Source organism: Diadema setosum, chromosome 17 (genome assembly GCF_964275005.1).
Source record: "Diadema setosum chromosome 17, eeDiaSeto1, whole genome shotgun sequence".
In the NCBI taxonomy this organism is placed as follows: Eukaryota; Metazoa; Echinodermata; class Echinoidea; order Diadematoida; family Diadematidae; genus Diadema; species Diadema setosum.
In genome coordinates, this window is record NC_092701.1 from 6,634,457 (window position 1) to 6,659,825 (window position 25,369).

At 40.0% G+C, this 25,369-nt stretch overlaps 1 protein-coding gene across 2 annotated transcripts; it reads right to left on the reverse strand.

The window, feature by feature from the left end:
* Positions 1 to 616: 616 nt before the first annotated feature.
* On the reverse strand, positions 617 to 15,880 carry LOC140240766 (uricase-like). Of its 2 annotated transcripts, none has more exons than XM_072320537.1 (7): positions 15,859 to 15,880; positions 9,129 to 9,370; positions 7,053 to 7,248; positions 4,820 to 5,006; positions 4,241 to 4,364; positions 3,650 to 3,733; positions 617 to 2,589 (listed from the first exon to the last, which is right to left on the reverse strand). In XM_072320537.1, exons 2-7 carry the CDS (start codon positions 9,342 to 9,344, stop codon positions 2,515 to 2,517), a joined length of 882 nt encoding a protein of 293 aa, XP_072176638.1. In that variant the 5' UTR covers positions 9,345 to 9,370; positions 15,859 to 15,880; the 3' UTR covers positions 617 to 2,514. The 2 variants fall into 2 exon arrangements, with proteins under 2 accessions (XP_072176638.1, XP_072176637.1); XM_072320536.1 differs by lacking the exon at positions 15,859 to 15,880 and adding an exon at positions 15,751 to 15,838.
* Between the last annotated feature and the right edge of the window lie 9,489 nt (positions 15,881 to 25,369).

Below are 25,369 nucleotides of genomic sequence, written 5' to 3' on the forward strand. Positions count from 1 at the left end.
TGTCTACCCAAAACTATATTACGTGTATATAACACAACAACCACACCTACAGTATATGCCTTGGTATTTCTTTCATTAAATAATGACTGCACATTCTTTAATTTTGTTTTGTTTGTTTTCATTTCCACTGAAACTACAATTTTTACATTTTTTTTTAGCATGTACATGTTTTCATCAAGTAAATGTATACTGTCCCTGTGCCAGCTTGTGGTACATGTATATGCACTTGCCGATGTATGTACTTTGATTATCTACAGACAAATTTAGAGTTACTGCAAAATCAAAATCATATTTTTTGCGTGCATGAAATTTTCACAAATTTCATGAGCCAAGATTTGCAAAATTAAGTGCATGCAAAACTTCTTGTCAATACTATGCATTGAATGCCAGCGGCAATTAAAAAAAAATAATAAAATTCATGCCACAAAAAAGGCCGTCGGCTCCAATTCACAAAAATTTCATGCCGCAAATATTTCTGGTTTTACAGTAAATGTTGATGCTTCCATTGCATGCAATCATTTCAATCGCTGGAAAGTATATAATCAGGTTCTATTTGTGGTTTACTCATAAAGAAGTCACATCAGTTGGAAACACAAATGCATTGTACTGCATAAAAATCCATTTAAACTTTATTTGCCATGATCACAAATGATTACTTTTTTTTCGTCCATGTACTGTGGGTTTCATGATATGATAGAAAAATGAAGACAAATGCTACATGATGTAATACTTACACCGACATACAGCAATTACATGTACTTTTTTTTTCGGGGGGGGGGGGGGGTGGGTCAAGGGTCAATAGTACCCGCACCTTGTCCAACTTTAATGAAGCTGTGGGTGGAATCCTCCAAGACTCATGGGATTTCTTGTGGTTTTGCACAAGTTTCCTTCCATTTTTAGCAAACCCTGTACGAGTCAAATATAAGTACATGCAATATCGCATCCTGAGCTATGCAAGACAATACCATAACAAATATTATTCAGTGTTCTCTTCAAATGAGGCAAAGAACACTTGAAAAATTACAGAAAAACAAAACTTACAAATTAAATTTAGAATAATAAATGGAAACAATTTGAGCATATCACATTAGTGGTACAAATTTCTTGTAATTGATTCCTTGGGAACAAGAAATGTAACTTGGTCAGACCAAAATAAAGTTACATCATAATAAAAGAACACAAACAATCATATTGTTAACACATTCTGCGGCATGAAATTAAATGACACTTTTTAAAGTGACGTGTCCTGCACTCTACAGTCGTCATAACTCCGGTGTCATACACACACACACACACACACACACACAAAAAGAGCTACACAAGTGACAATGGTTTACAAAGAATGAATGAGGCAGATCACTTCTCCACTGTGATGAAGAGGGAGAGAAAATGATGGTAGGGTTTCACAAGGCTAAAATAGGGAGCTTTAGATTTTGACGCACAGACGTTTGAGACGAAGCTTGCGTTGGACGTTCTCCTCTCCCCTGCGTCGTGCTGAAAAGTAGCTTTAGATTACGCTGGGACGCAACATATAAAAAATAAAATGGCGCCCCCATATGATTGATGCATGAAGTAGTTATCTACGTTGCAAACTGTGCGGACGTAAAAATAGCCCTGTACGCATAGTGAAAAACTCGGGCTACGCAAGCTAAAAATAGTTCAACTTGACGCGCGCTTCTGCGCATGCTCAGAACATGTCCTTTTCCCTCTGAACATTCCCCGTCGCGAAAATCTAAAGCTCCCTAATAAAATAATGCCTCCAGCACCCTTCGGGCGGAGGCATTAAAAAAAAAGAAATCTACAGGAGGGGAAAACTTTGTATTATCACGCTACAAGATTAATTAAAGTTAAATTTGATGTGGCTCCATAAGTCTTCTGGTCCTGCTCCCATATCAAAACAATTAATTGATTTTATGTTTTGTTCATTGATTTCATGTTTCTTTCTTTTTTTTTGTTTTTTGTTTTCTTTTTGTTTGTTTGTTGTTGTTTTTTGCTACTGTAAGACAGGTTGCATTCAGTCGCCTTTTCTGCACTGACAATCATAGCACAGGGAAATGCTTTATAACTGACACACACCTCATTCAATGATTTTTCAATTCTGATTGGTTAAAAACTGGTGTGATAGATTAGTGCCTTCAGCATCAACTTGTATCCAAACTCAACTTGTTATTCACCATGGCATAATTCAAGAGTAGTTCTCGCTGACATTGTGATCCTCACCTGCAATTTGCACAAAATTTCAGGGGAATTACCAGTAAGGGCTCAAACAACAGGGGTAATACTCTCAAGGCAAGGTTTTCCGTTCGCAGTAATTTCGTGAATTCTCTTTAACCCGTTGAGGATGGTTTGATTTTGCTACAACACGAATTTCCCATACAAGCTTGTCTGAGTATACTTGTCCTCAACGGGTTAATAGTCTCTTTGGAATTTCTCAGCAGAATTCAGTGGCATTGGTCACATCGCTGCCCTGATGACTAGATGAAAGAATTTCTACACTCCTGCACCATCGCACCCTCACAGCTTGGCCGTCGGAGAACGAGTGACGCTGGCCCTGATGAGTCCATACGGCTTGTCAGTTGGCATCAACACCTGGAGAATGACACAAAATTAATGAAGTATGGTAAACTTTGCAGACAGCCTTGGTTTCCATGGCAACATTCCTCCACAAACAATGACACAAAATCACTGAAGCATGGTAAACTTTGCAGACAGCCTAGGTTTCCATAGCAACATTCCTCCACAAACTAAATGTCAGGAGTTTATAATGAACATTTTGTAACAATACAGTCAAACCTGTCTTGGCGGCCACCTGTCTAAAGCAACCACCTGCCACTAAAAAAATCCCCCACACAAAATTGCTGTGTTATAGACCCTTTATATAGCAGGCATTTGTTTAACGCGGCTAGCGGCCACTGATTTTGTATCCCATGGTGAATATCTAACTGCATACAGCAGCCACAAAAATTTAGCTGAGCCGTTCAATCAGCCATGAATACATTAGCTTTTATGTTCATTGCGTGAATTCCACTAAGTCTTATCGTAAGGACAGAAGTACGCTATTTAAAAGAAAATTTAAAATGAAGTAAATTGTACCAAAAAAAAAATCCCCATATATAGCTACAGCTGCTCATGCAAAACTTATTTGCTGTTTGTTTGTTTTTTTAGAATAACATGCAGTATCTTATGCTATTATACAATGCAAGTGTTGAAATTGAAAATGGCCACTGACATGTCTATAGTGGCCACCTGTCTATAGCGGCCACTTTTGTTTCCCTTGGGTGGCCGCTATAGACAGGTTTGACTATAAGTGCAAAGTTGCAAAGTTCCCCAGAAAAACAGTCTCATAATTTATACCTTGGTATTTCAGGGATAAAAACAAAATGAATGGGAACTAAAAAAAAAAAAAAAAAAAAAACCCTCAATATATCAAGTATTCTCACAATATCCGACCTTGTTATAATGAGGTTCCACTGCATATGAATATAATGACACTCCTAATATATGTGCAACAACCTGAAAATGCAATTGACATTCTGTGCAAACATGTTATCATGGTAATATTAGAGTTGAGGGCAGTCTTAAAAAAAAAAAAAAAAAAAAAATGATGGGGTGAGAAAAGAAGAGTGGAAGCTTCATATTCTGTCTTTACCTCATTGTCATTTTTTAGTCCAATCTTCTTCAAATCTGCAAGGAAGTAGTGCACGTTGGGCATTTCCATTGTGACTTCCCCAACCTGAGATTGATAACATCACATATCATAATTCAACAACAAAAAAATATGGTGATCGCATCGAAAAATGATCGCAACGGTAAATAATTCACAAAGTAAAAAAAAAAAAAAAAATCTGCCCCACATTGATATAAACGTTTTATTAAACACTAATTTATGAAGTCAAAATTCATGTGAGGGAAAGGATTTTCTCTAGTCTCTTCGGATTCAACTTTATTAGGCAATGTTGACTACACACGAGGATCTGATACTGCATCACAATCCTTAGAGACTCTGTCATACCAGATACTACATTTTCCCATTTCCATATATCTGCAACAAGTAAAAATTACGGGAATGACACAGAGCAAGATCTTGCGGTCTTTCAACAAAGCGGAGGAAAGACAATATTGATGGATCTCAGTTTCATTGAGCTGAATACTGTTATGGCATCAAGATATGTACGCAATCTGCCTTTGAATTGATGCATCTCAGATCTGCCTTTTTTTATCTTTAACAAATGCAGCTCACCTGAGGAACCAGCTTCATGATTTTCTCCTCGGCTAGATACAAGGTTTGCTGGACAGATGGGGAGTAGACTCCGGTGGAAGGAGGGCCAGCGAAAGTGTCCAAAATGACATCCTTGGCATGTTGCCTAGCAACATAAAGAATTTGGACAAAAGAGAGAATTATATCACTTACAATATATTCGTGTATTAAATAATGCAAATGAATACAATATAAATAAACACATTTGGATCAATCTTTGATTGTTTTCAATGTCTTGCAAAGTTACAATCTTAGCTAAAAATAAGCTGGAATAAAAAAAAAAAAAAAAAAAAGAGTACAAAGTCTCAAGCACTTTATGAAACATTAGCTTCTGTATTTGACTTTCTAGAAAAAAACTCCAAATTTCTCCCCGATGACAATCTCCCACAATGCCAAGCAAACTTGCTTGCAGAAACAAATTTGCTGCTGTACTTTTATGCCAGGGTGAGAAATAGTTTAAATAATGCCTCCGGCACCACTTCGTGGCAGAGGCATAAATGAAAAAAGGGATCACAAAGAGAGCACATTCTATGCAGCATGCTGGGAAGACTGTGTTCCTACCATGCTTTGTCCTCGTCGAGTCCGTAAAGGGTGGAATAGCGCCACCTAGCGTACACGACGGTGGAAAAGACTCGGTCCTTCACCTCTGGTAGGGACGTGTACTTGTCCTTGATGAAACCCACAAAGCCAGACTGGGTCGTTTTTAAAACCTTCAGGTCCTTAATGCCAGCCCAGACCTGGACTAGTCCTAAATTTCAGCAATGATCATGCAAAAAAATAATCAGTTCCTTCCTCAGTGAATTTTATTTTTGCAGTTGTTGTTGCATTTTGTTTGGATACTGTTTTGTCTTTGTGTGTGTGTGTGTGTGTGTGTGTTAATTTATCTAATTGGGCTGTGACTGCAGTAAAAAGGCTTGCACAGAAGTCATTAAGCTGCAAATCAGTATGGGAAGGATCTTGACAGAAATGTGGCATATACCTGAACTTGTTGCAACCTTCTACCACAACTATGGCTCACAAATTTGTAGTAAAGTTTTCGAAGCAAAACTGTATGGTTGACATTATACAACGTTCCTGGGGTTGGGTACTTCTATTTGATTTCCACATACACAATGCACTGTGTTATTTGCTACACTCAAAAAGGTGGCTTTCATTTTTCCAGCAATAGATGTCTATGCGCAGTCTGCATCTCTTCACATTATTTGTCATCTTTATCAATGATTCTACTTTTCAAAGCACACTATCACACCATACTTCTTGCAGAATATGGACTTTGATATCAATGTAAATATACCAGCACATTTGTATGTTCTCTGTTCTTAGCATCTATAGTCTGACAAATCATCTCAACAAAATCTGATCTTTTATCTTTAAGTCAGGAAACAGATATTGATAAGGTGTATATAGATTGCCTGCTACATTGGCAGTATTGATTGGGACTGAGGGTATCATGTGCTCTGAGTACATTGTACTACAGTGCACTCCCGTTATAACGAACACGGTTATAACGAAATTCTGGTTACAACGAAATAAAACTTAGGGCCGCAACATTATCAACTCTATGTATTTTTATTGTTTATTCATTCGGTTATAACGAAATTTCGTTATAACGAAAGAAAACTGCCGGTCCCGAGGACTTCGTTATAACGGGAGTCCACTGTACTTGTATGTACATTAGAAGCTACTCTGCCGTCCATACTCGTGCACCAAAATGGGGATTTTATCCCTTCCAGTGCATGAATTTACTCAGTTATTCCACAAAGTTACCTGCTCTGATACTGTTTTGACTTTGAGCTTTAACAGCACCTGAACTTTCCTTACAAAATCTCAAAATCTGAAACTTTTCAACACCTTTTCAACAGTCATAAGATGTAAATACAATTTTAATGCAAACACTATATATTTAAACCCAAGCATGTGTTTGACATATCCGACTCTCACAAACTGCTACCATGTAAATATTTGAGGTAGACAAGGCATGTTTACTTGTCAATTTTCATTCATTGCTACTCATCATGGAACTTGGCCATTTGTACAGAGAGGAAGCATGTGTGTACTTTGTGTCTTGACACAGATAATGACCATTACATAGTGATAACAAAAATATCTATATGAGCAAACTCTTTGATCCATACACTTGTCTTATACGAAGTTATGATGGAGTTTTCTAGTTTTTAACCTTGTAACTGTGATCACATGATATTAAGGTGAACATGCATACTCTACATGAAATCATCTTGATTCTGTGACTTATTCCTTTCTCTTATTAAAAAATTTATTTATTCATACTTCTTTACAATTTTGATTCATCAACATTACTGCTAGCCTGAGATGCTATTCTATAACACTGAACAGCATTTTGTAAGCTCTGAAATGCTGTGTATAGGTTTTTATACAATGTAGTTTTATTACATGGGCAATATAATAAATTTGTACTTGACCATTTTAAAAGACATTGATTGATAAGACATAATATGTGAATAGAACTACAATGACTTTGATGAAGAAAAGTTTTGGTTTCTGAATAGGCATAAAGCATATTCCAGCAAGCAGGTTTCAGTCATGCTGATCTTTGTAAGGTCATTAGCTAATGTTGGTGTTGTTGATAACTTTTTCAGAGCCAACAGTTGGTCTTGATTGTTGAAACTCTGCAATACATTTGTGACTGGACATGGAATATCCAGAACCTGAAAAAGGTCAGGTTCTTTATTGTATGTGTTTTTTAAATAAAATTTCCAAGACTGCCTGGACAGAAACAAACCTGTAAACAAAAAAAAAGAAGAAAATATCTTACCTCCCCTCTTCTGCACTAGGTCACAGAATCTGGTACACTCAGGGCTCCAGACGAAGGCATGGACGTGCGCCGCGCCCCCTTTCTCGATGCGTCGCCAGGGAGCCTCCTCAATGTGTACGCGCACCGCATTGACGTGACGAAAGGAGGACAGGAAATGTCTGCAGAGCTCCTGGCCAAACTGCTCTGGTGATCTTACCTGTGTGTGTAGATTGTCAATCTCAGATTTATTCCAACAATGCCTTTGACATCTTTTATGAGCAAGTAAAAGGAGAGCAGGGTTCACAACATTAATAACTTGGTCATTACTACTACTCACACACACTCCTAGCCTTTGCTCTCAGGGGCAATACAATAGAAGGATTTCTTTTTCTTTTTCAATGAAGGAAAACAAATAAGTTTAAGGAGCTATGCAGTGCGAATACATGTCAACTTGTGTAAATTTTTAATATTTACCGTCATCACAACCTAAATATGTGGACAGAAGAATATGTGCCATTTATCTTATGATAATATACCAATGTCGGAATCATGTGAATAAGGTTAACTATGGAATGCTATGGGTATAGGCTAAATTCCATAGTTACTACATGCACACTATATTCCAACCGAAGTACAAAAAGACATGTGCATCATCTGTGTTATAGAATGGGTAATTTTCTTGCCATAAGCCAATTTTTCAACCCAATGACAAACTTACTGGATGGATGCATCCAGCATTCACTGGATGCATGATTTTTTTAGCCAATAGCACACTCAGACTCCAACCCCAAGCACCTTCTGATCTGGAGATTCTCCCGCCTGAAACTCCTAGCAAACGGGAGACTCCAACCTGATGTGCGCAAAGCACAAAGTTCCTTAAAAGCCCTGGAAGCTCTAGGGTTCTAGATTCTCTCTCATGCTACATCAGGCTTATCTTTCAACATACGATGACACTAAGTAAGAAATCATTTCAAGCGGGATGGACCCAGAGCCAGAGCGGGAGAAATTAAATCTCAAGCGGGAGAATGGGAGATTTTGCAAAAATGGGCTTTCGGCGGGAGATCTCCCGTCGAAAGCGGGAGAGTTGGAGTCTCTGCAATAGGCGTCTCGTACTGAGTGCACGAATGCTTACTTAGTACGCGATCCTTTGTTACAAGTGCGCGTACTCTTGCTACAAGTGCGCAATAACATGTTTACCACTGTGACTCGGCGTGCCGCCATTACAAAATCAACACATAGCTCTCGACCAATGAGATCACAGGATTTTTCGCTACCCATTCTATGCTAATTTTTTCACAAGTTTTCTTCAAATTACTTGGATATATGCCAACAAAAATCCTTCCAAGCCAAGACTCTGCTAGTGACATCATCTGTCAATCAATGGTAAAAAACTGATATGATTAACGAGATATTGGAATGTACTTTAATCCCAGACTGAGCATAACTTGCATGTTTCCCTTCAATGTCACTTGTTTGTCATATCAGAACATGGAAACATGCAAGTTATGCAGACTGTCCAAAAACTTCTCTTTTGCTCAATCTGTAACTGATTATCAAACTGAAAATATATCTTAGAACACTAACATCCTATTTTGTCTCCCATGATTCAGCAATTGTGTACAAATTTCTTTGTTTTTGTGCAGATTTAAGAATCTAACCGGTTCCATTTATAAGGTAAAGATGTCATTTTCACAAGGGTTTAATTTTCGCGAATTTCGCGAATCACAGTTGGAACGAGAATTTAACAACATGCGAAATTGTCTCCATGCGCTTTGTTAATAAAGCATTAACGTAAGCATCGGCGTTGATTCGTGAAAACAACATCTCGCGAAAATGTCTGATACAACCTCCTCATTCGCAAAAATATGTGTACGCGAAAATAACAGCCTATACAGTAATCTCTCTAAAATAAGATAGGCAGTGAAATTTTGAGGAGCAAATTCGATGATAAAAATTGCAGCAAAATTTCCCTACAAGCTGATGGGTTAAATATGACAGACTTACATCATTACAAACCATTGTCATTCTTACACATAACTTCACCAACACTGAAAGGGCTTCAAATAGCTGTCCACTTGAAGTCACCGACAAACTCACCCCAACTAACTTTGCCAGCGCATAGACTGTATTCTTCTGAGTGTCGGTGGGGATGATGTCTGAGTTGTCGCCAAACTTGAAATCTTTCTTGGACTCGAGGCTGAGATGGACACTGACCTCCAGCTCCTTCACGTGGTGGACATTCCCCTCTGTGCGGAGGCGGAGGAGCTTCACGCCACTCTTACCGTAGTACGTTTCTTCGGATACGAAATCCATGTCAGTTTCAAACTTGCAACAAATCTCTGCAAAAAGGAAAGAAAGAAAAGTTGGATTGAAAGTCAAATGGTCAGGAGAGTCATACAGAATGCAAAGAGCAGAGGAGTGACCTCCACCCCCAAATCAATAGTGGAAAATAATCTCTCAGAGGCAACGCTGCACGGTCCCTGACCAGTAAAAATCACTGTCGGACCAGTAACATTTTCAGGAATGAACTATGCAAGTAAAACATGGTAAAAGTGGGTACTTACTGGTTCAGCCCGTCTGTCGGACCAGTAAAAAAAAAAAAATGGATTAGTGTGTGTAATGTTTCGGGGGTGATACTTTGTTGTATCGCTGTCTATATGTTACTATAGAGTACAGATAGTTGGATACTCAGAGGCAATGGATAGAACTTCACTCAGTGGTAGTTGGGAGGATAAGTGAGACTTTATTGTTGAAACTTGGAGTATATACACAGTCTGCAGTAGGAGCTCATTTAACAAGTTTGTTTGGGTTTGTTTGTCAATCAAGTGGAGACAGTTAATCTATGTGGTCAGCTTGGGAACGGAAAGAGGGGATTGCGTTATCAGCAGAAGTTAGTGAGGGGGGAAAGCTTGGTGGTTAATGTAAACATAGAACATGTTATTAGGAGATGGGGTGTAGGTTGTGGTCTGGTAGTATGAACATTACATCTCTCCCTTGTTTTTTTTTTTTTTTTTTTTGATGATGATGACGATGATGATGATGAAAAAGACTGAACAACAGTGGACAAGGAGAATGACTATGAACAGAACGGAATAATGAAAAAAAAAATGAAGAGTGCACGTTGCAGATCAAAGTTTATGAATCATGCGGTGTGACAAAGAAAGGTTTTGGTGTATGGAGACAGAGGGATAGAGAGAGGTGGGATGCAACGGGTGTATATAGGAAAGTTGTGAAATGACAGAGGGGCAGTTGTACAGGTATGCAGAAGTGAATGAGGGTGCCACGAGAAAAATGATGAAAATGAAATGGACAAAAGATATTTACATTTTGTACAAGTTTTTTTATCACATGATTAAAAGGTGTCATGATAAAATGAACAAAAGATATTTACATTTTATACAAGTTCTTATCACATGATTAAAAATGTTATGATTTGTTGATACAGTATAGGCTCTGCTACATAATTATCATGTTTTATCTTTACTCTCTCTTTTCTTTTTTCTTTTTTTTTTTGCAATGGTCATAAAAAGAAATAATACTCAAACACTATATTTTCCGTTTTGTCATGAGTTGCTTTACAATTGCAGGTAGGAATAGGAATCGGGCAAATTGGTTTTAGGAGCCTATGAACATTGTTATGAAGAATTTAAATACAAAACCTACACATTTTGATCACTTTGAAACAGCTGAAATAAAAAAAAATAGAAAAAAGCTGATACACTCGACGTTCTTGGCTTGACGTCCTCACAATTGATCACTGGATCGTCAGTTACATTGTAATTTGCACATATTATCATTGACGCTTGACGCATAGATGTATCTCCAAAACTGTCACAAAATGTTCGTTTAGATGGAATGACCATAAAATTGAGTTCAAAGTGTCCGCTATTTGTATTATACATTTGAGTCTTAAATTGTGTTCGAGTTTATCAATATGTATGTCCATATTGTTCCACAAATTATGCGCGCCAAGTTAAATTAGGAAGTAAATTGGGTTCATGTCCAGTTTATAACAGTTCAAGTTTAATTTGAAACGCCAAACCCGTATCTGTCGGGTGGATGTCGGTCTCGTCGGGGATATTGTTGCCGATTCGCAGTCTGTAGCTCATCGCGTTGTCGTCGGTCACGGAGTACTACGCTAGGAGGGTTGCTGTCGAAATCGTGGTCCTGATCATGGTTGTAGTCGTAGTGATCGTAGCGGAAACAGGACTTGGAGTTGCGATTGTGACTCGCTGGGTTGTTTTTGTTGGAATGCGTCGCTCGCTTGACAAGAACGTGGTTGGTGATTGCGATAGCTCGCTTCCTTGGTTGTCGCTTAGTGTCGGCGAGGCGTTTCGCTCGTTGTTTCTTCGCTGCATCGCGTCTGCGAAAGCTGTCGTCGGCGCGTTGTGTCTTCATCGCTGTATCGGCGCGTTGTCTTTTTGCTGTGCTGCGTCTACAGAAGCTGTCGTTGTCGGTGCGTTGCTTCTTCACTGTATCGTGTGTGCGGAAGCTCTCGTTGTCGGTGCGTTGAGAAGTGGTCTCAGCACGTAGATGGTTGACGTGGTCGCGGTGGTTAGGGCTTGCGGCATTGACGATTTGTACCGACTCATGGAATCTCATGAGTCCGAGTGCAACTGCTGTGTTGAAACTCAGAAGAGATGTTGAGTATGAGTGTCCGGGCACAACATGGAACTGAGCTTCCATGAGGCGCTTGTCAACGGCCTTGACGAAAGCTCGAAATTTCCCGCTGACTGGGAGAGGGCGCGTAGAGCCGTAAGCGAATAACTGAATGCGTGTGCGGTGCAGCCGCGGTTTCAAAGAAAGTTTGGCGAAGTCTTGCTCACGGAGAATATTGATGCTCGATCCCGTGTCAACTATGAGATCGATTGGTTGACCACTGATTGTTATTGTGGCTTTCGGCAGCTTGTTGTTCTCGCGAACTGAGTGAACAAAGAAGGCGTTATCATCACTGTATTGCGAGGATCCTGATGACGATGACGAGTCACGGGATAGGTGACGGACACGTTCCTTTCCACGACGACGATGTCGGCTATTCGAGAATGAGGATCGCCAGTCACTGCGGCGATGCCGGTCCGAATCTCGAGAGCGTTCACTAGAGCTCTTCCGGTCAGGGTGCGAATTTCTGTGATGTGAGCGAAAGCGAGATGATCGGGAGTCGTCGTCGGATTTGTCGGGCTGCTGACGATGTGGCGGCTTCCCTGCAATCCGAGAGCGGCATACTTTCGCGAAATGATGTCGCTTCGCACAGTGATTGCATGTCTTTCCGCGAGCTGGACATGTGTCTCTGTCAGTGTGTTTCCTACCACAATTGGAGCACGATGTCGACGCTTGCTGATTCGGTGACCAGCGTGATCGACCAATGTGGTGAGCTGCTGCTAGACTGTCAACTTGTAGATTACTCAGTCCTTTTTCCATCTCTCGTGCCTGCTGCTCCGTTGCTTCGTATGTTCTGGCTAGGGTGAGCAGCTTTGCGAGGTCTAGAGTGGTATCGCGAAGAGCACGACGTCGAAGTCCGGGGTCCAGGCAGCTACAAATGATTTGCGATTTTATTTCCGCGTTCATGTCGGGAAAGGAGCATCGGGCTGCTAATGACCGAAGACGATCGGCATATTGAGCAACAGTTTCTTCTTCAAGCTGTCTTGCCTGGCGAAACCGGTAGACTTCGAAGTCGACGTTGACATTCGGTGCGAAGTGCGACTTGAATGCACTGGTGATATTGGCATATGTCTCTGCCAAGGGAGGCGTTTGGGCGGCGAGTTGCGGCCTTATCGTCTGTGTGAAGACGCTCTGGGCAGCTGCTCCCATGTGATGAAGAAGGAGAGCTTTCTTCCTGGCGGCTTGTGTGATTTCAGCAGCGTCGAAGTAGAATTCGAGGCTCTGAATCCAGGCTGTCCACCGAGATGAACACTCGACAGGGTCGGCATCTGGGAGAAAAGGTGGAAGCGTCATCGATGTCGCCATGGTTACATTGACTGTATCCTCGCCGTTGTCCTCGTCTTGATCCTCGTCGCCAATGTAATGTTTCGGGGTGATACGTTAACTTTGTTGTATCGCTGTCTATATGTTACTATAGAGTACAGATAGTTGGATACTCAGAGGCAATGGATAGAACTTCACTCAGTGGTAGTTGGGAGGATAAGTGAGACTTTATTGTTGAAACTTGGAGTATATACACAGTCTGCAGTAGGAGCTCATTTAACAAGTTTGTTTGGGTTTGTTTGTCAATCAAGTGGAGACAGTTAATCTATGTGGTCAGCTTGGGAACGGAAAGAGGGGATTGCGTTATCAGTAGAAGTTAGTGAGGGGGGAAAGCTTGGTGGTTAATGTAAACATAGAACATGTTATTAGGAGATGGGGTGTAGGTTGTGGTCTGGTAGTATGAACATTACAGTGTGCAACCCTGACTTAGGTTAGGAGTTCTAGATCTTAGTATAACAGTTACCACAGTGATAGGACGTATACATAGATGTTTCTCTTCGTCTTGGCCTCGGGTTGACTTGTAATGAATTTAAATGAAAGATCAGTCTGCATCTGGTTGTCGGGGATAAGTTTCATGGAGACTGCCTGCGTCTAGCTTCACGGAATTCCCTTCTATACATGGAGGAGAGCCATAAAAAATTACCAGAAATTAAATTTAAAAAAAAAAAAACTCCTCCAGACAGATGGATTTTTCTGTCTAGCCTTCTATGAATCCATATTTCAAGTTCTGTAATACGTACACAGGAGCTTTGCTTGCCAAATTTATCTGTATCGTTACTAATAATATCTCACTTGGAATGACGTTGGAAGAGCTACCAAGTCTCATCTCACACACTCTGCGTCAGACTCGCGCTGTGACACGCATTTAGGGTCCGTCTCACGATCTCATGCATGGCACCCATTTTTCTCACGCATCAGGACATTTCGATATAGCTCAAAGGATTAAAGTGACTGATAGTTGCAACTGAAGGTATATTTCCCCTTTGTCTTTCAAAATAAGTAAGAAATAGTCACTAATTATGCATCAGATCGCACCATTACGAGCTAAAAATTGAAAAAGCTCCCTACCATGGCAGGGGGGACACCCCACACCCTCCCCCGCTCGGTCGCTTTGCTCCCTCGCTCACGTGCCAAGTCATGAAAATCTCACTCATAAAAATTTTTTGAACTTGCCATCTCTGGCACTCTGTGTTGGTTTAAATCTGTGATCTGCAACTACCCATCCATTTTAGCGAACACTCGATACTCTAGCACTGATCCTCCAATGCCACTGTGGCAACAGCATGGCATGGCATGCCCTGCATGCTCTGCGATTGACCGGAAGATCAGTCTGTATAGACTCGTCGTCGCGGATGTGTTCCACGGAGACTATAACGTTAGAGTCTACGTTTGGCTTCACGGAATTCGATCTCCACTACGGAGGAGAGCGAGAAATATCAAAAATTGTCCCAAAAATTAGACCTCCTCCGACCAGACGTTTTTTTCTGTCTAATTTACTAGCGCTGCAAGAGCTACAGGCTGTACCGTAGCAGCAAACACCTGTAACGTTAGGCCTATACCAATCTTCCACACTCCGTCCATTTGGCATTGGCATTGATGTCACTCAGCTCAGATAGCGCCCGTAGTACCCGCAGTACATTTATAGAGTACTGATGAACATGGTGATCACGAACTGTGTGTAAATTGTCTGAAATAGGGTCGAGTTTTCCCTGAGACCGAGTTAGTCTGGAGCCTTCTGGAATAAAAGTCGGTCTACCGACTTTTATTATTTTTCTCAAAATACTCCAAAACGACTCATCATTCCGGTAAACCGCGTCAGCCAGGTAAGTTTCTTTGTAGACTCTTTCGATATATTGCAAGCAAATATGAAATGGTGCCAGACGGGTTCTCAAGCCCTTACCAGAACTTTGATTTCACTTTAAGTCCTCTTAGAAGTGAACGCGCGTCAATATGCGCAAGCGCGTAAGACTTTCCCGCCAAAACGCTTGTTGTCATGGTTGGTTAGTAGACCCCCTACTTAATTCTTCTTCTTCTTCTTCTTCCGATAAAGTGCTGCCCTCAAATGGTCGAGGATGAATGCACTGCGAGAACATACGCATATGCCGCACCGGGGCAACAGAAATCTGAAATCCGGTGCAAAATATCTACAGGTGCGAGTAAAAATCTCTAGATGAAGAGTTACATCCTACAGAGTTCCCTCAATGCAGTTTTGAAGGGGATGAGGGATGGGTATGCGGCAGGATCAACAGGCAGGTTGTTCCAGTCCCGGATGGTGCGTGGGTAGAATGAGTTGGCATATGCTGTAGAACATTCTAGTACTGGTGTGGGGGATAGTGAATCGGGAACAGTGAGTAATAGTAATAATCTTGAATAGATATGGACACCCAGGTATTTGGTTGAGCAGACAACTTGTAGTAGGCCTACATAGTTACATGGTCATGAATGGTGTAGGAGGCAGGAACGGGATTCCTCTTGTTGGTGACCTGCAAGACCTGACACTTGGTAGCGTTAAATCGCATCAGCTCTCAGTTATCAGAATACCAACAGTTTGGTAATTAACTGTTAGACCGTCTAAGTGCTAATCAGACACTTAATAAGCCCTACAGCCAAAACAGGAGTCAGAATACGGCCCCTGGGCCCTGGTTAGATGTCTCGATAATAGATTTTATTTCTCTCTGTTTTTGCAACCACGTCACTGATTCACCTTGATATAATACCACCAAAGTGCTAACCTTACCTATGTCTTTCACAATCAGCTCCCAATAATCAGAGGACGTGGATACTTTAGAACTCTTCGTCAAAGAACATCTCAGCCAGGCTAAAGCAGGCTAACGTGTTTACATACCTGTCCGCTGTACAGCAGTGCACTGATGCATCCACATCAATGGCATCGCACACACACGCATGGCTGCGCTAGCCTGTGGCTGGAGTTATGTTGCACAATCCTGATGCACATACGTTGTGATTACGTCCGATTATGCACGTAACCTGTAATAAGGTTAGCCTGTTTTCAGGCAGACTAAAGACTAGTGGGGAGGGGATCGGGGCGGGGGATGGGAGGGGACGGGGGTGTATAACAGGGTCTCGTTGCATAAAACTTTTTTAGCAACCTTAAAAAATTCAGGTTGGGATTTGCCCAACCTGAATTTTTTAAGGTTGCTAATCTAAGAATGTAATATCCGTTGCATAAAAACTCTGGTTGGGAGCTTTCAACCGGAATTTTGTGATTTCAACCGGGAAAAAATCCGGTTGGAGTTATATGCAACGGGCCCAGGATTTATCCCACGTATCAAATTACTGGCAGTCTCCCTCTGAGGTTACATGCTCAGAGCAGAAACCGGCTCCGTCGAAAGACATATCTTTTCTATTACAAGAAATTTCATTTGTGTTGATCTTCATAAGGGTCCCTAAATGTTGTTGTTGTTGTTGTTGTTTTTTTTTAAACAAGTAAGTTAAAAACAATGCTAAGTTACAATATCATTCAGGTTACGGATTGTGGGAAAGATACAAAGAAGTTGTACAAAGTTGTCAATGCTTTACTTTACCGAAAACAGCGATCTCCTTTACCAGAACACCTCACTCATGGTGATCAGGTTGAGTTATCCAATCGTTTTAATCAATATTTCATTGATAAAATTGTGGCAATCCAACGGAGTTTCCCAACTCGTTGTGAACAGCCAAATGACATTGTATGTGAAGTCAAGTCAGAATTGAGTGAGTTTTCAGTCTGTCACTGTTAATGAGATAGAAAAGCATATTAAGAACTCACCTAACAAATCATGTGAACTTGATCCAATCCCAACAGATTTGGTTAAGTGTGGCAGAGTTTTAGCACCCGTTATCACAAGAATCATAAATGCTAGCCTGAGATTAGGTGTAGTTCCACAGGTGTGTAAAAAAACATTTATTCATCCAACTTTGAAAAAAGCAGGCTTAGATCAGGAGTGTTTAAAAAGTTACCGTCCAATTTCAAATTTACCTTATTCAAGTAAATTGCTTGAAAAGGTTGTTTTCTCACAACTGACAATGTATCTGCAAGATAATGAATTGCTTGATTCATTTCAATCTGCGTACAAGCCTGGTCATAGTGTAGAAACACTGTTTATAGTCAACTTATCAGATATAGTGTTCAGAGAATTAGATAGTGGTAACATCCACTGCTCTTATCATGCTTGATATGAGCTCAGCTTTTGACACAGTCGATCATGCTATTCTGATTCAACGATTGAGATATTTGGGCATCAAGGAACTGTTCTTGATTGGTTTATATCCTACTTATGTGATCGATCTCATTATGTCAGAATTGGTGATTACACACCTCTTGAAAACTATGACAAAGTTTGGTGTACCTCAAGGTTCTGTTGGAGGCCCGCTGCTTTTTTCTCTGTATATGCAACCAATTAGTGAAGTATTTCGCAAGCATTGTATTAGTTATCATTGTTATGCGGATGATATACAACTTTATTTGTCTTTTAAACCCACTCTGTCTTCATTGTCATCCGCTATTGTAAAACTCGAAGCATGTTTGCAAGACCTGAAAATTTGGCTTACATCCACAATCTGAGTTTCTGTTATTGGGATCAAAGCATGTGTTAAGCAAAGTTGATTATCAGTCATGTCATGTCAACATCGGTAGCACTTGCATTGCTCCGTCGAAAACAGCCCGTAATTTAGGTGTCATGATCAGGAAATGTCATTTCGAAGTCATGTAACTCATATTCAGCGGAATGTTCGATATCAGTTGCGTAATTTAAGTTTCATAAGGAAATATTTGTCTAAATCTGCAGCTGAGATACTTATTCATACATGCTTTGATTTCTTCTCGGTTGGATTTTTCGAATTCATTGTTGTGTAATCTTTCAAAAAAAATATGTCACAAGACTTCAACGGTTGCAAAATTCTGCTACCCGATTGTTAACTTTTACTATCCCAGTTTGATTCCATGTCACCAGTTCTCCGTTCCTTACATTGGTTACCTGTAGAAAAAAAGGATTATTTTCAAGATTTTGTTATTAGTACATCATTCAGTTCATTCTTTTTTCCCAATATACATAAGTAATTCTGTTCAAAAATACAATCCGACACGAAGGCTACGTTCATCATCAGATGCATTCTTACTCCAAACACCCAGAGTAAAACATGGGTATGGTGATCGTGCTTTTTCCGTTATGGGACCAAAATTGTGGAATCAGTTACCTCTTCAGTTAAGGGAACTGTCATCTACAGAGTCATTCAAATCAAAACTTAAAACTTATCTGTTCCTTTCATACTGAGGACTGTAATTGCTGTATGTCATTAATATTGGATCAATATTGTATTTTTAATTGATATATGTTGTATTCTTTATTTGGTATATATTTGCTTTTGTTTACCATTTTCTTCTTTGTTGAAATGTTTGAATATGTAGGTATATGCATGTAAATATATGATATTTTTTTCATTTTTGAAGCGCCATGAGCACTGAAAAGTGGACCTGTGCGCTATTAGTAGCCACTATTATTATTATTATCATTATTATTATTATTATTATTAGTAGTAGTATTAGTATTAGTATTATTATTATTACTATTATTATCATTATTATTATTATTATTAAAACAAGACATCGAACAGCTTTATGTTGTGTTTTCTTTCCTGATTACACTGAAAGTGAACACTTTCAGCCTACCAATTAGATAGGAACTGAAAACTGTGTGTGTACACGACGTGTGTATGTGTGTGCACACAAAAAATTACCCGAGTCAGTTGACTCATTTTAGGTCAAATCTTCTACATTGCTGTTGTGACACATCTTTTAAGTTCTTCTGAGTAAAAAGACTCGTTTTATCGAATCTAACGAGTAAAATGACTCACACGGAATTACAATAATGAGTCACGAAATCGATGACTCATATTGCATCATCTCTATTTGACTCAGTAACTGTTATAAATGAGTCAACAGACTCATTTTATGTGACATGCGAGTCCAATGAGTCGATTATAATCGATCATGTAATAACTTCAAGCAAAGGAATTAACTATTTTTTCAGAAAATATTTTCTGAAATGTATTTCTGATTTTGTCGCGGATGGTAAATTGTATTTAATTGTATTTTTTGAATATTTATAATTTCATACAATTTATGAAAATATTCAGCTCTGTTATCAGAAGTCTTGAATAAATGAATAGATAATCTATTTCGAAACAATTTTACGACATGGTTACATATCAGAAGCATTGTCTCGTAATTATGTAGTTAGGTATTAGGAATAAGTTAGGAATGGGTTAGGAATAGGTTAGGAATAGGATTATAGGCTACCGCAAGAATATAGGATCTGGGCCCTGTTTCATAAAGCTGTTCGTAAAGTTACGAACAACTTACAAGCGACTGGTGATCAGTTCCGATGTGCTATACTTATCAGAATTTCCATAATTCAGCACAAGAACTGATCACCAGTCGCTCGTAAGTCGTTCGTAACTTTACGAATAGCTTTATGAAACACCCCCCTGATTCCCTACTCCGTCTACCGTCGTGCTGCAAGCGTATGGTCAGTGACTGGATCAGCATGCTGAACAAGTGACGATTCAATCATTTTGCGTTTCGATTCTCACACAGTGAGTCACTTGACTCAGCATACTGAGTCACTTGACTCATTTAATGACTTTAGTGAGTAAAAAGACTCAATATTCGGCAAAAGTGTGTCACCACACGGACAAACTGAAGACTCACGCAAATGAGTCATTTGACTCAGCTGTGTGACTCGGCTGTTTCTCTACTGAGTCAAGTGACTCAGTAAGCGTGAGTGAAAGACTCAATAATTTTGGAAAAGTGTGTCGCCTCACGGACAAACTGAAAACTCACGCAAATGAGTCATTTGACTCAGATTTTTTTTTTTTTGTGTGTGTGTCTGTGTGTGTGTGTCTGTGTATGTGTGTGTGTGTGTGTGTGTGCATGGATGTTTTTGTTATGCAAAGTTTCCCTTTCTAATTGTTTTTGCCTTCCGTCTCTTCGTTTCGAAGCACACGCAAAATAAGTAGGTAGCCTAGTCCCACAAGGGATTGTATATTTTTGGTGGAGACCTATAACTTCAAGTTTCTAACATTTTTGGTGAGACAATGAGAAACCTCTTATGAAATAGGAAAGGGCATGTAATTCCATGAAGACCCACAACATTAATCTGATGAAAATTGGTTTTGAAATGACTGAGATATCCAAAACATTAGAGCGATTCTATGATAAAAGGCGGGACCCACCTTTTATTACAATTGCTTTGTTTTACTTTAATTTGTTTGTGGATGTTTCCAAAACTGATTTTCATCAAATAAACTTTGAGTTCCTCTCTGGTATGCCTTGCAGGGGCAGATCCAGGAATTTTGTAAAGGGGCGGGGGGGGGGGGGCACAACTAATATGTCTCGTGCCACTTCGGGTTTCATTTCATTTTTCTTTTTATTTCTTTTGTTTTTAACAAAAAATAAAGGGGGCGTGCGCAAGTTGCACCCCCTCTGGATCCGCCACTGCTCACTATATTTTATAAGTGTTTTCTTGGTATCTCGCAAAAAGTTAAAAGCCCAATTCTCATCTCCATCAATACTGTATCATCCCTTTAATTCAAACTAGCGCAGGCCATCTCTGATAACTTTTCTTTTTCTGAGTAGGCAACCCTATAATCGCCTGATTAAAAAAATAACAAAAAATGAGATTGAGATAAACCGGGTACGTTTATGATGTATATTTCCTTCACGGAACCGTGTGTGTGTGTGTGTGTGTGTGTGTGTGTGTGTGTTCTTTTAAGCCCTATTTAACGCGGATTTAGCCTACCCAATAACAATAAGCCTTGAAATTGACTTTTTTTTTAATCTCGAACTGTGCACATTAAAGTTTGATTATATAAAAAAAAAATGTATAAAAAAAGTTTGATTATATGGGACTTAGGTGTTTATAGGCCTAGGCCTATTATAGACCCATATCCTATCCTAAGTACTAAATTCCTTCGTGACTGTCTGTGTGTGTGGGTGTGTGTGTGTGTGTGTGTGTGTTTATCGCACTTCATATTGCTTTCAAGGTGCGACTTGTTTCCCACAAACAGCCATATGGACTTTTGTGTCTGTTGCGATGGTCGTGTGTTTTTGTGTTAACCTAAAATTAGTTTCTGCTCATATTTTCAAACACCAGCACGAGATAGGCCTATGCATGTCTTTGAGTGGCTGTCATCGATATGGACATTGTATAAATTCACGGTTTCCTTTCACCTTTTTCTTTCATTTGATTCTCTTAACAGAGCTCTCCTGGCTGCCTCCGTTTTCCTAATACACTATGACTCAATTGGTAAACTTCCATGGGCGTATATAAAAAAGGTGAACAGGGCTGCCTTAGGTAGATTTCAGAAATTTCAGAACATCACATGTTTGTTCTTATACAGTGTATGTCCAAAAAAAAAAAAAAAAAAAAAAAAACCAATCAGATTTTTGTATTGATAACTTCTCTACTTCAAGGTCTTAAGAAATAACATCTTATTATCATAACTATATTTTGCAGAAAACCCCATTCAATTTGATTAAGCGGTCACAGAGAAATGTAGATATCTGGTAACGCATGTCATGGGCTGATTCTTCCGAGTTAAGCACTTGGATGCTCTTGGAACTCCATAATGTGTGAACACAATGGACAGAACTTGGAGGGAATAAGGGATTCTTGACATGCTCTACAAAACTCCTCATTTCTCTTTGACCACTGAAGCAGTATTAGTTGGATGGGGGTTTTCTGTAAGATGTGGGTATATTACATACAGTGATAGTTTAGGGGCGGATCCAGGTATTCTGTAAAAGGGGCGGGGGCACAACTACACTGGTGCCACTTCCGGGTTTCATTTCATTTTTTCTTTCATGTTTCACTGGGTATACCACGGGAACTGCGCGTATAATAGTATTTTTGTTCTTTTTCAGTAACGACAATGAGAGAACAAACAGAAAAACAAAATAAAGCAAACACGCATCATTTCCCCATATTTAACGGGATTAAAAACGCGATCATCCGTGAAAGAGTGTGGATTTTTTTTCTGAACCTATAAAATGGGGAAAACAACGGGGATTACTAAGTTTGAGTAACTGACTCACGGGAGACGGGATGTTGGGATCTGATGGGTAATCCTGGGCCCAAATAAACAAACGACCGAACATAAATTTTAGAGTACAGAGTGTATTACAAAGTAAATAAAAAATGACCCTCTGCTTTGCAGTCGGTAGTTTTGAAGGGCGGGGAGATGTGTTATGGGCCTAGAATGCGAAAGATGGGGGTGTAGGTCCTGTCCTGTGTTTCTGACGAGTTATGAATGATAAAATATAGGGGAAGTTGCATTGATTTGTTTTGTCACAGTCTAATTAATGCCCCCCCCCCCCAGCTCTGCTCATCATGCTTTAAAAATGGAACACCATATTTCTACGCCACGGTATTTCTTTTTGACACGGAACAAACATCAAATCGCAGAAAACATAATAACGTGTTCTATTGAAGCGCACTCATAAAAATCACCTAAGTTCTATGTATAGAATGTACAATTTAAAAAAAGAAAAGAAAAAAAAAAGCTTGTGGCCAAATACAGAGCAAATACAAAATAATATGCAGTGCTTCTTCGCGACGATGAATTCATGCTGTGTATAATGGTCCATCGAAACGTCCTCTTTACAGCTACCATATTTGCTAACCACCGCATCCGGCAAGTTCAGTTTTCTATTCGTGTGCTCACTCGTGGTACTATATGGTGGATGGGTGGTGAAGTTTGGCAGGAGGATTTGAAACGTCGGACACTCGGACCATCCCTGCATTGCGCCTGCAGACAAATCGACGTTGGACACGCTGGGTGATCAATGTAGAAGCAATAGTTACTAAATTAGACGGCAGACAGGGCCAGAAGTCACTGGAAGAGGTGGTCGCCGCTGGTTTAATTTTTGTCTCAGACGTCGCTGAGGCCCTTGCCGCTAATCCGTTTAGCAGCCGAGTAATTTTACAGTAAGTTACTAAGATAATCATGATACAAGTAGACTTTATTTAGTAGGAACTCAACTCTGTGTAGGCCTACGTGCGTGTTGTCCAAAACCGGCAAAGCCAACGGCAACGCCAGTAATACCCGGCTGCTGCAACGCACCTGACTGCTGAGTGTCATATGTTGCTGCATGACAGCCGTATATTTACGTAGATTTCTACTACGTACGGTATCAAAGTACTGAATAATCGGAATAATCATGGTAAATCTAACGTTCATAAGAATGCAGTAGGTTAGTGGGTAGTGCAGCTCTCGTTTCTGACTAGCATCTTTAGTTAGAAATTAGAAGAAAAAAAAACTAGCAATCTATCCCATGAAAATTTATGTTTTGCTCTTGGAGTCTTGCTTGTTTACTGTAACTTGTATTAAATTAGAAGTGTAAAAGCAATTAAGCCAATTTTAACGTTTCTGTTGGTTAAATTTACCTCAGTCATAGTCATGACATAGAGTAACTGCGTCAGTAAGCGGCCGTGCAGCCGTTCGCGGCAGGTACAACATACACGGTAATATACGCTTACCGGTCATAACGTCCCCACGCCAAAACATCCCCGAGCCAAAACGTCCTCGGGTACGACCAAAACGTCCTCGGGTACGACCAAAAACGTCCCCGGGCCCAGCTGGCACCAAAACGTCCTCAGGTCAAAATGTTCTATGTCATAAATTTTTAGAAAATCTAAGTATCACTTATCAATTCAGAACAGTAAATGTGAAGAAATTTTGTTATTTAGAGCAGCATTTAGGTGGCTCACCTAAATGACAACATATCGCATCCAAAATGAAGTTTTCGGTACTTCTTAACATAACAGTTAAGAAACAATGGTCCAAGAAACTGGATTTTTTTTCGTTTTCTCGATGTTCATGGATTTTGAAAACATATCCTCAAGTAAAATAGAATTTTCGCGAGCCGATGTGGGCCGCCATTTTTTTCAGAAAGTGGATGTTACCATCGAAAAAAATGAGAAAAACACGAGAAAGACATCAACAACACCGCCAGAAGTGCGATCTTGTTTGCGGCCAATGCATGTGCGCACGCTATTTTCACGTGCTTTCGCAATGGGAATTGGGGCTTACGCAATGTTCGCGAGACGTGTGAAGGCGTTCAGCTAAAGATCGCGGAGCACGCGCGTATTGCATAGGGATTGTACATCGTGCCGCAAGCAGAAATACTACGTTGCATATCGCCCTTATCGGCGAAAATTGTGCCGGGTTTTGCCCTGGTAAATCATGAAAACTGTGTTGGTCAATGGTAAATTTCTTTCATGAAAACAATTACGTTAATGAATAATCTTGTCTATGATATACTGTATGAAATGGTTGAAAATAATTTGCCTGATTTGTTTACAAGTTGGAAAAACTCTTAACAATGCTTAAACTGCTGCAAACGGGATATTTTACTCTAGTCAGACTCTAACCATTTAGGCCTACTGGTTGGGTAGGGAAAGCAAAGCCAACAACAAATGTCAAAAGGGGTAAAGCTTATGCTATGTGAGTGGATTGCGGTGTTGATAAGCAGGATTCAGATGAATTTGAAGTTTCCCATAAATAAATTTTAGTGAAGATATGGTTCTACACCAGTACACAGTGTGAGAGTAATGCACTTGTCAATGTAATGACGCATCCCACTACCCCCGGACATGGGTGTGTCATGGTCATTTTTTGACTGACCACACGGGGTTTTTGACGGACACCACAGTCACTTTTTTGACGGACAAAACGCTGCAAGTGACGAACACCACAGTCACTTTTTTGAAGGACAACACGTTGAAAGTGACGCACACCTCGGTCACTTTTTTGACGGACATCCTCGGTACATTTGACGCACCCCCGAAAATACTGAAACAATTTTTGCATACGTTTTATTCAAGCAATTTCATTTTCTTTTGGTTCGTAAACATAATTTGTAAAAGTCTCGGCAAGTTTCCCTTACCATGGCCCTGTAAGCACCATACGTACCGTCATTCACCGTACATCACGCTGCTGCTACGATATTCCGTACAGTAGTATGTATTCTGTGCATGCAATCCATACATGACAATCACATGTGTGCAGATGCACTCTGTGTGCGCGGCGATTGCTAGTCCGGTGGATGCATACTGCTGCAGCACAGGTACACACCACGCCACGGCATTCCCGCGAGTAACTACATACCGTCTGTTGAGAATGAGAAGGGCGTTAAGTTGTCTTGAACACTATGGCCCGAATTCACGAAGGTGGTACAAATGAAACCATGGTTTAAACTATGGACAAAAACCATGGAACGCCAAGTGTCGCATGGAATATTTCGCTACGAAATGGGTCATTTCGTCGACAAAATGACTGTTTCGTTAACGAAATTA

Bases quoted from the DNA above. Each gene is read 5' to 3' on its own strand.
- LOC140240766 (XM_072320537.1), bottom strand. From the start codon at position 9,344: ATGGATTTCGTATCCGAAGAAACGTACTACGGTAAGAGTGGCGTGAAG. The intron at 3,734-4,240 runs GTGAGCTGCATT...TATCAATCTCAG, and splicing joins TCATGAAGCTGGTTCCTCAG to GTTGGGGAAGTCACAATGGA. The intron at 2,590-3,649 runs GTAAAGACAGAA...GTCATTCTCCAG, and splicing joins GACTAAAAAATGACAATGAG to GTGTTGATGCCAACTGACAA.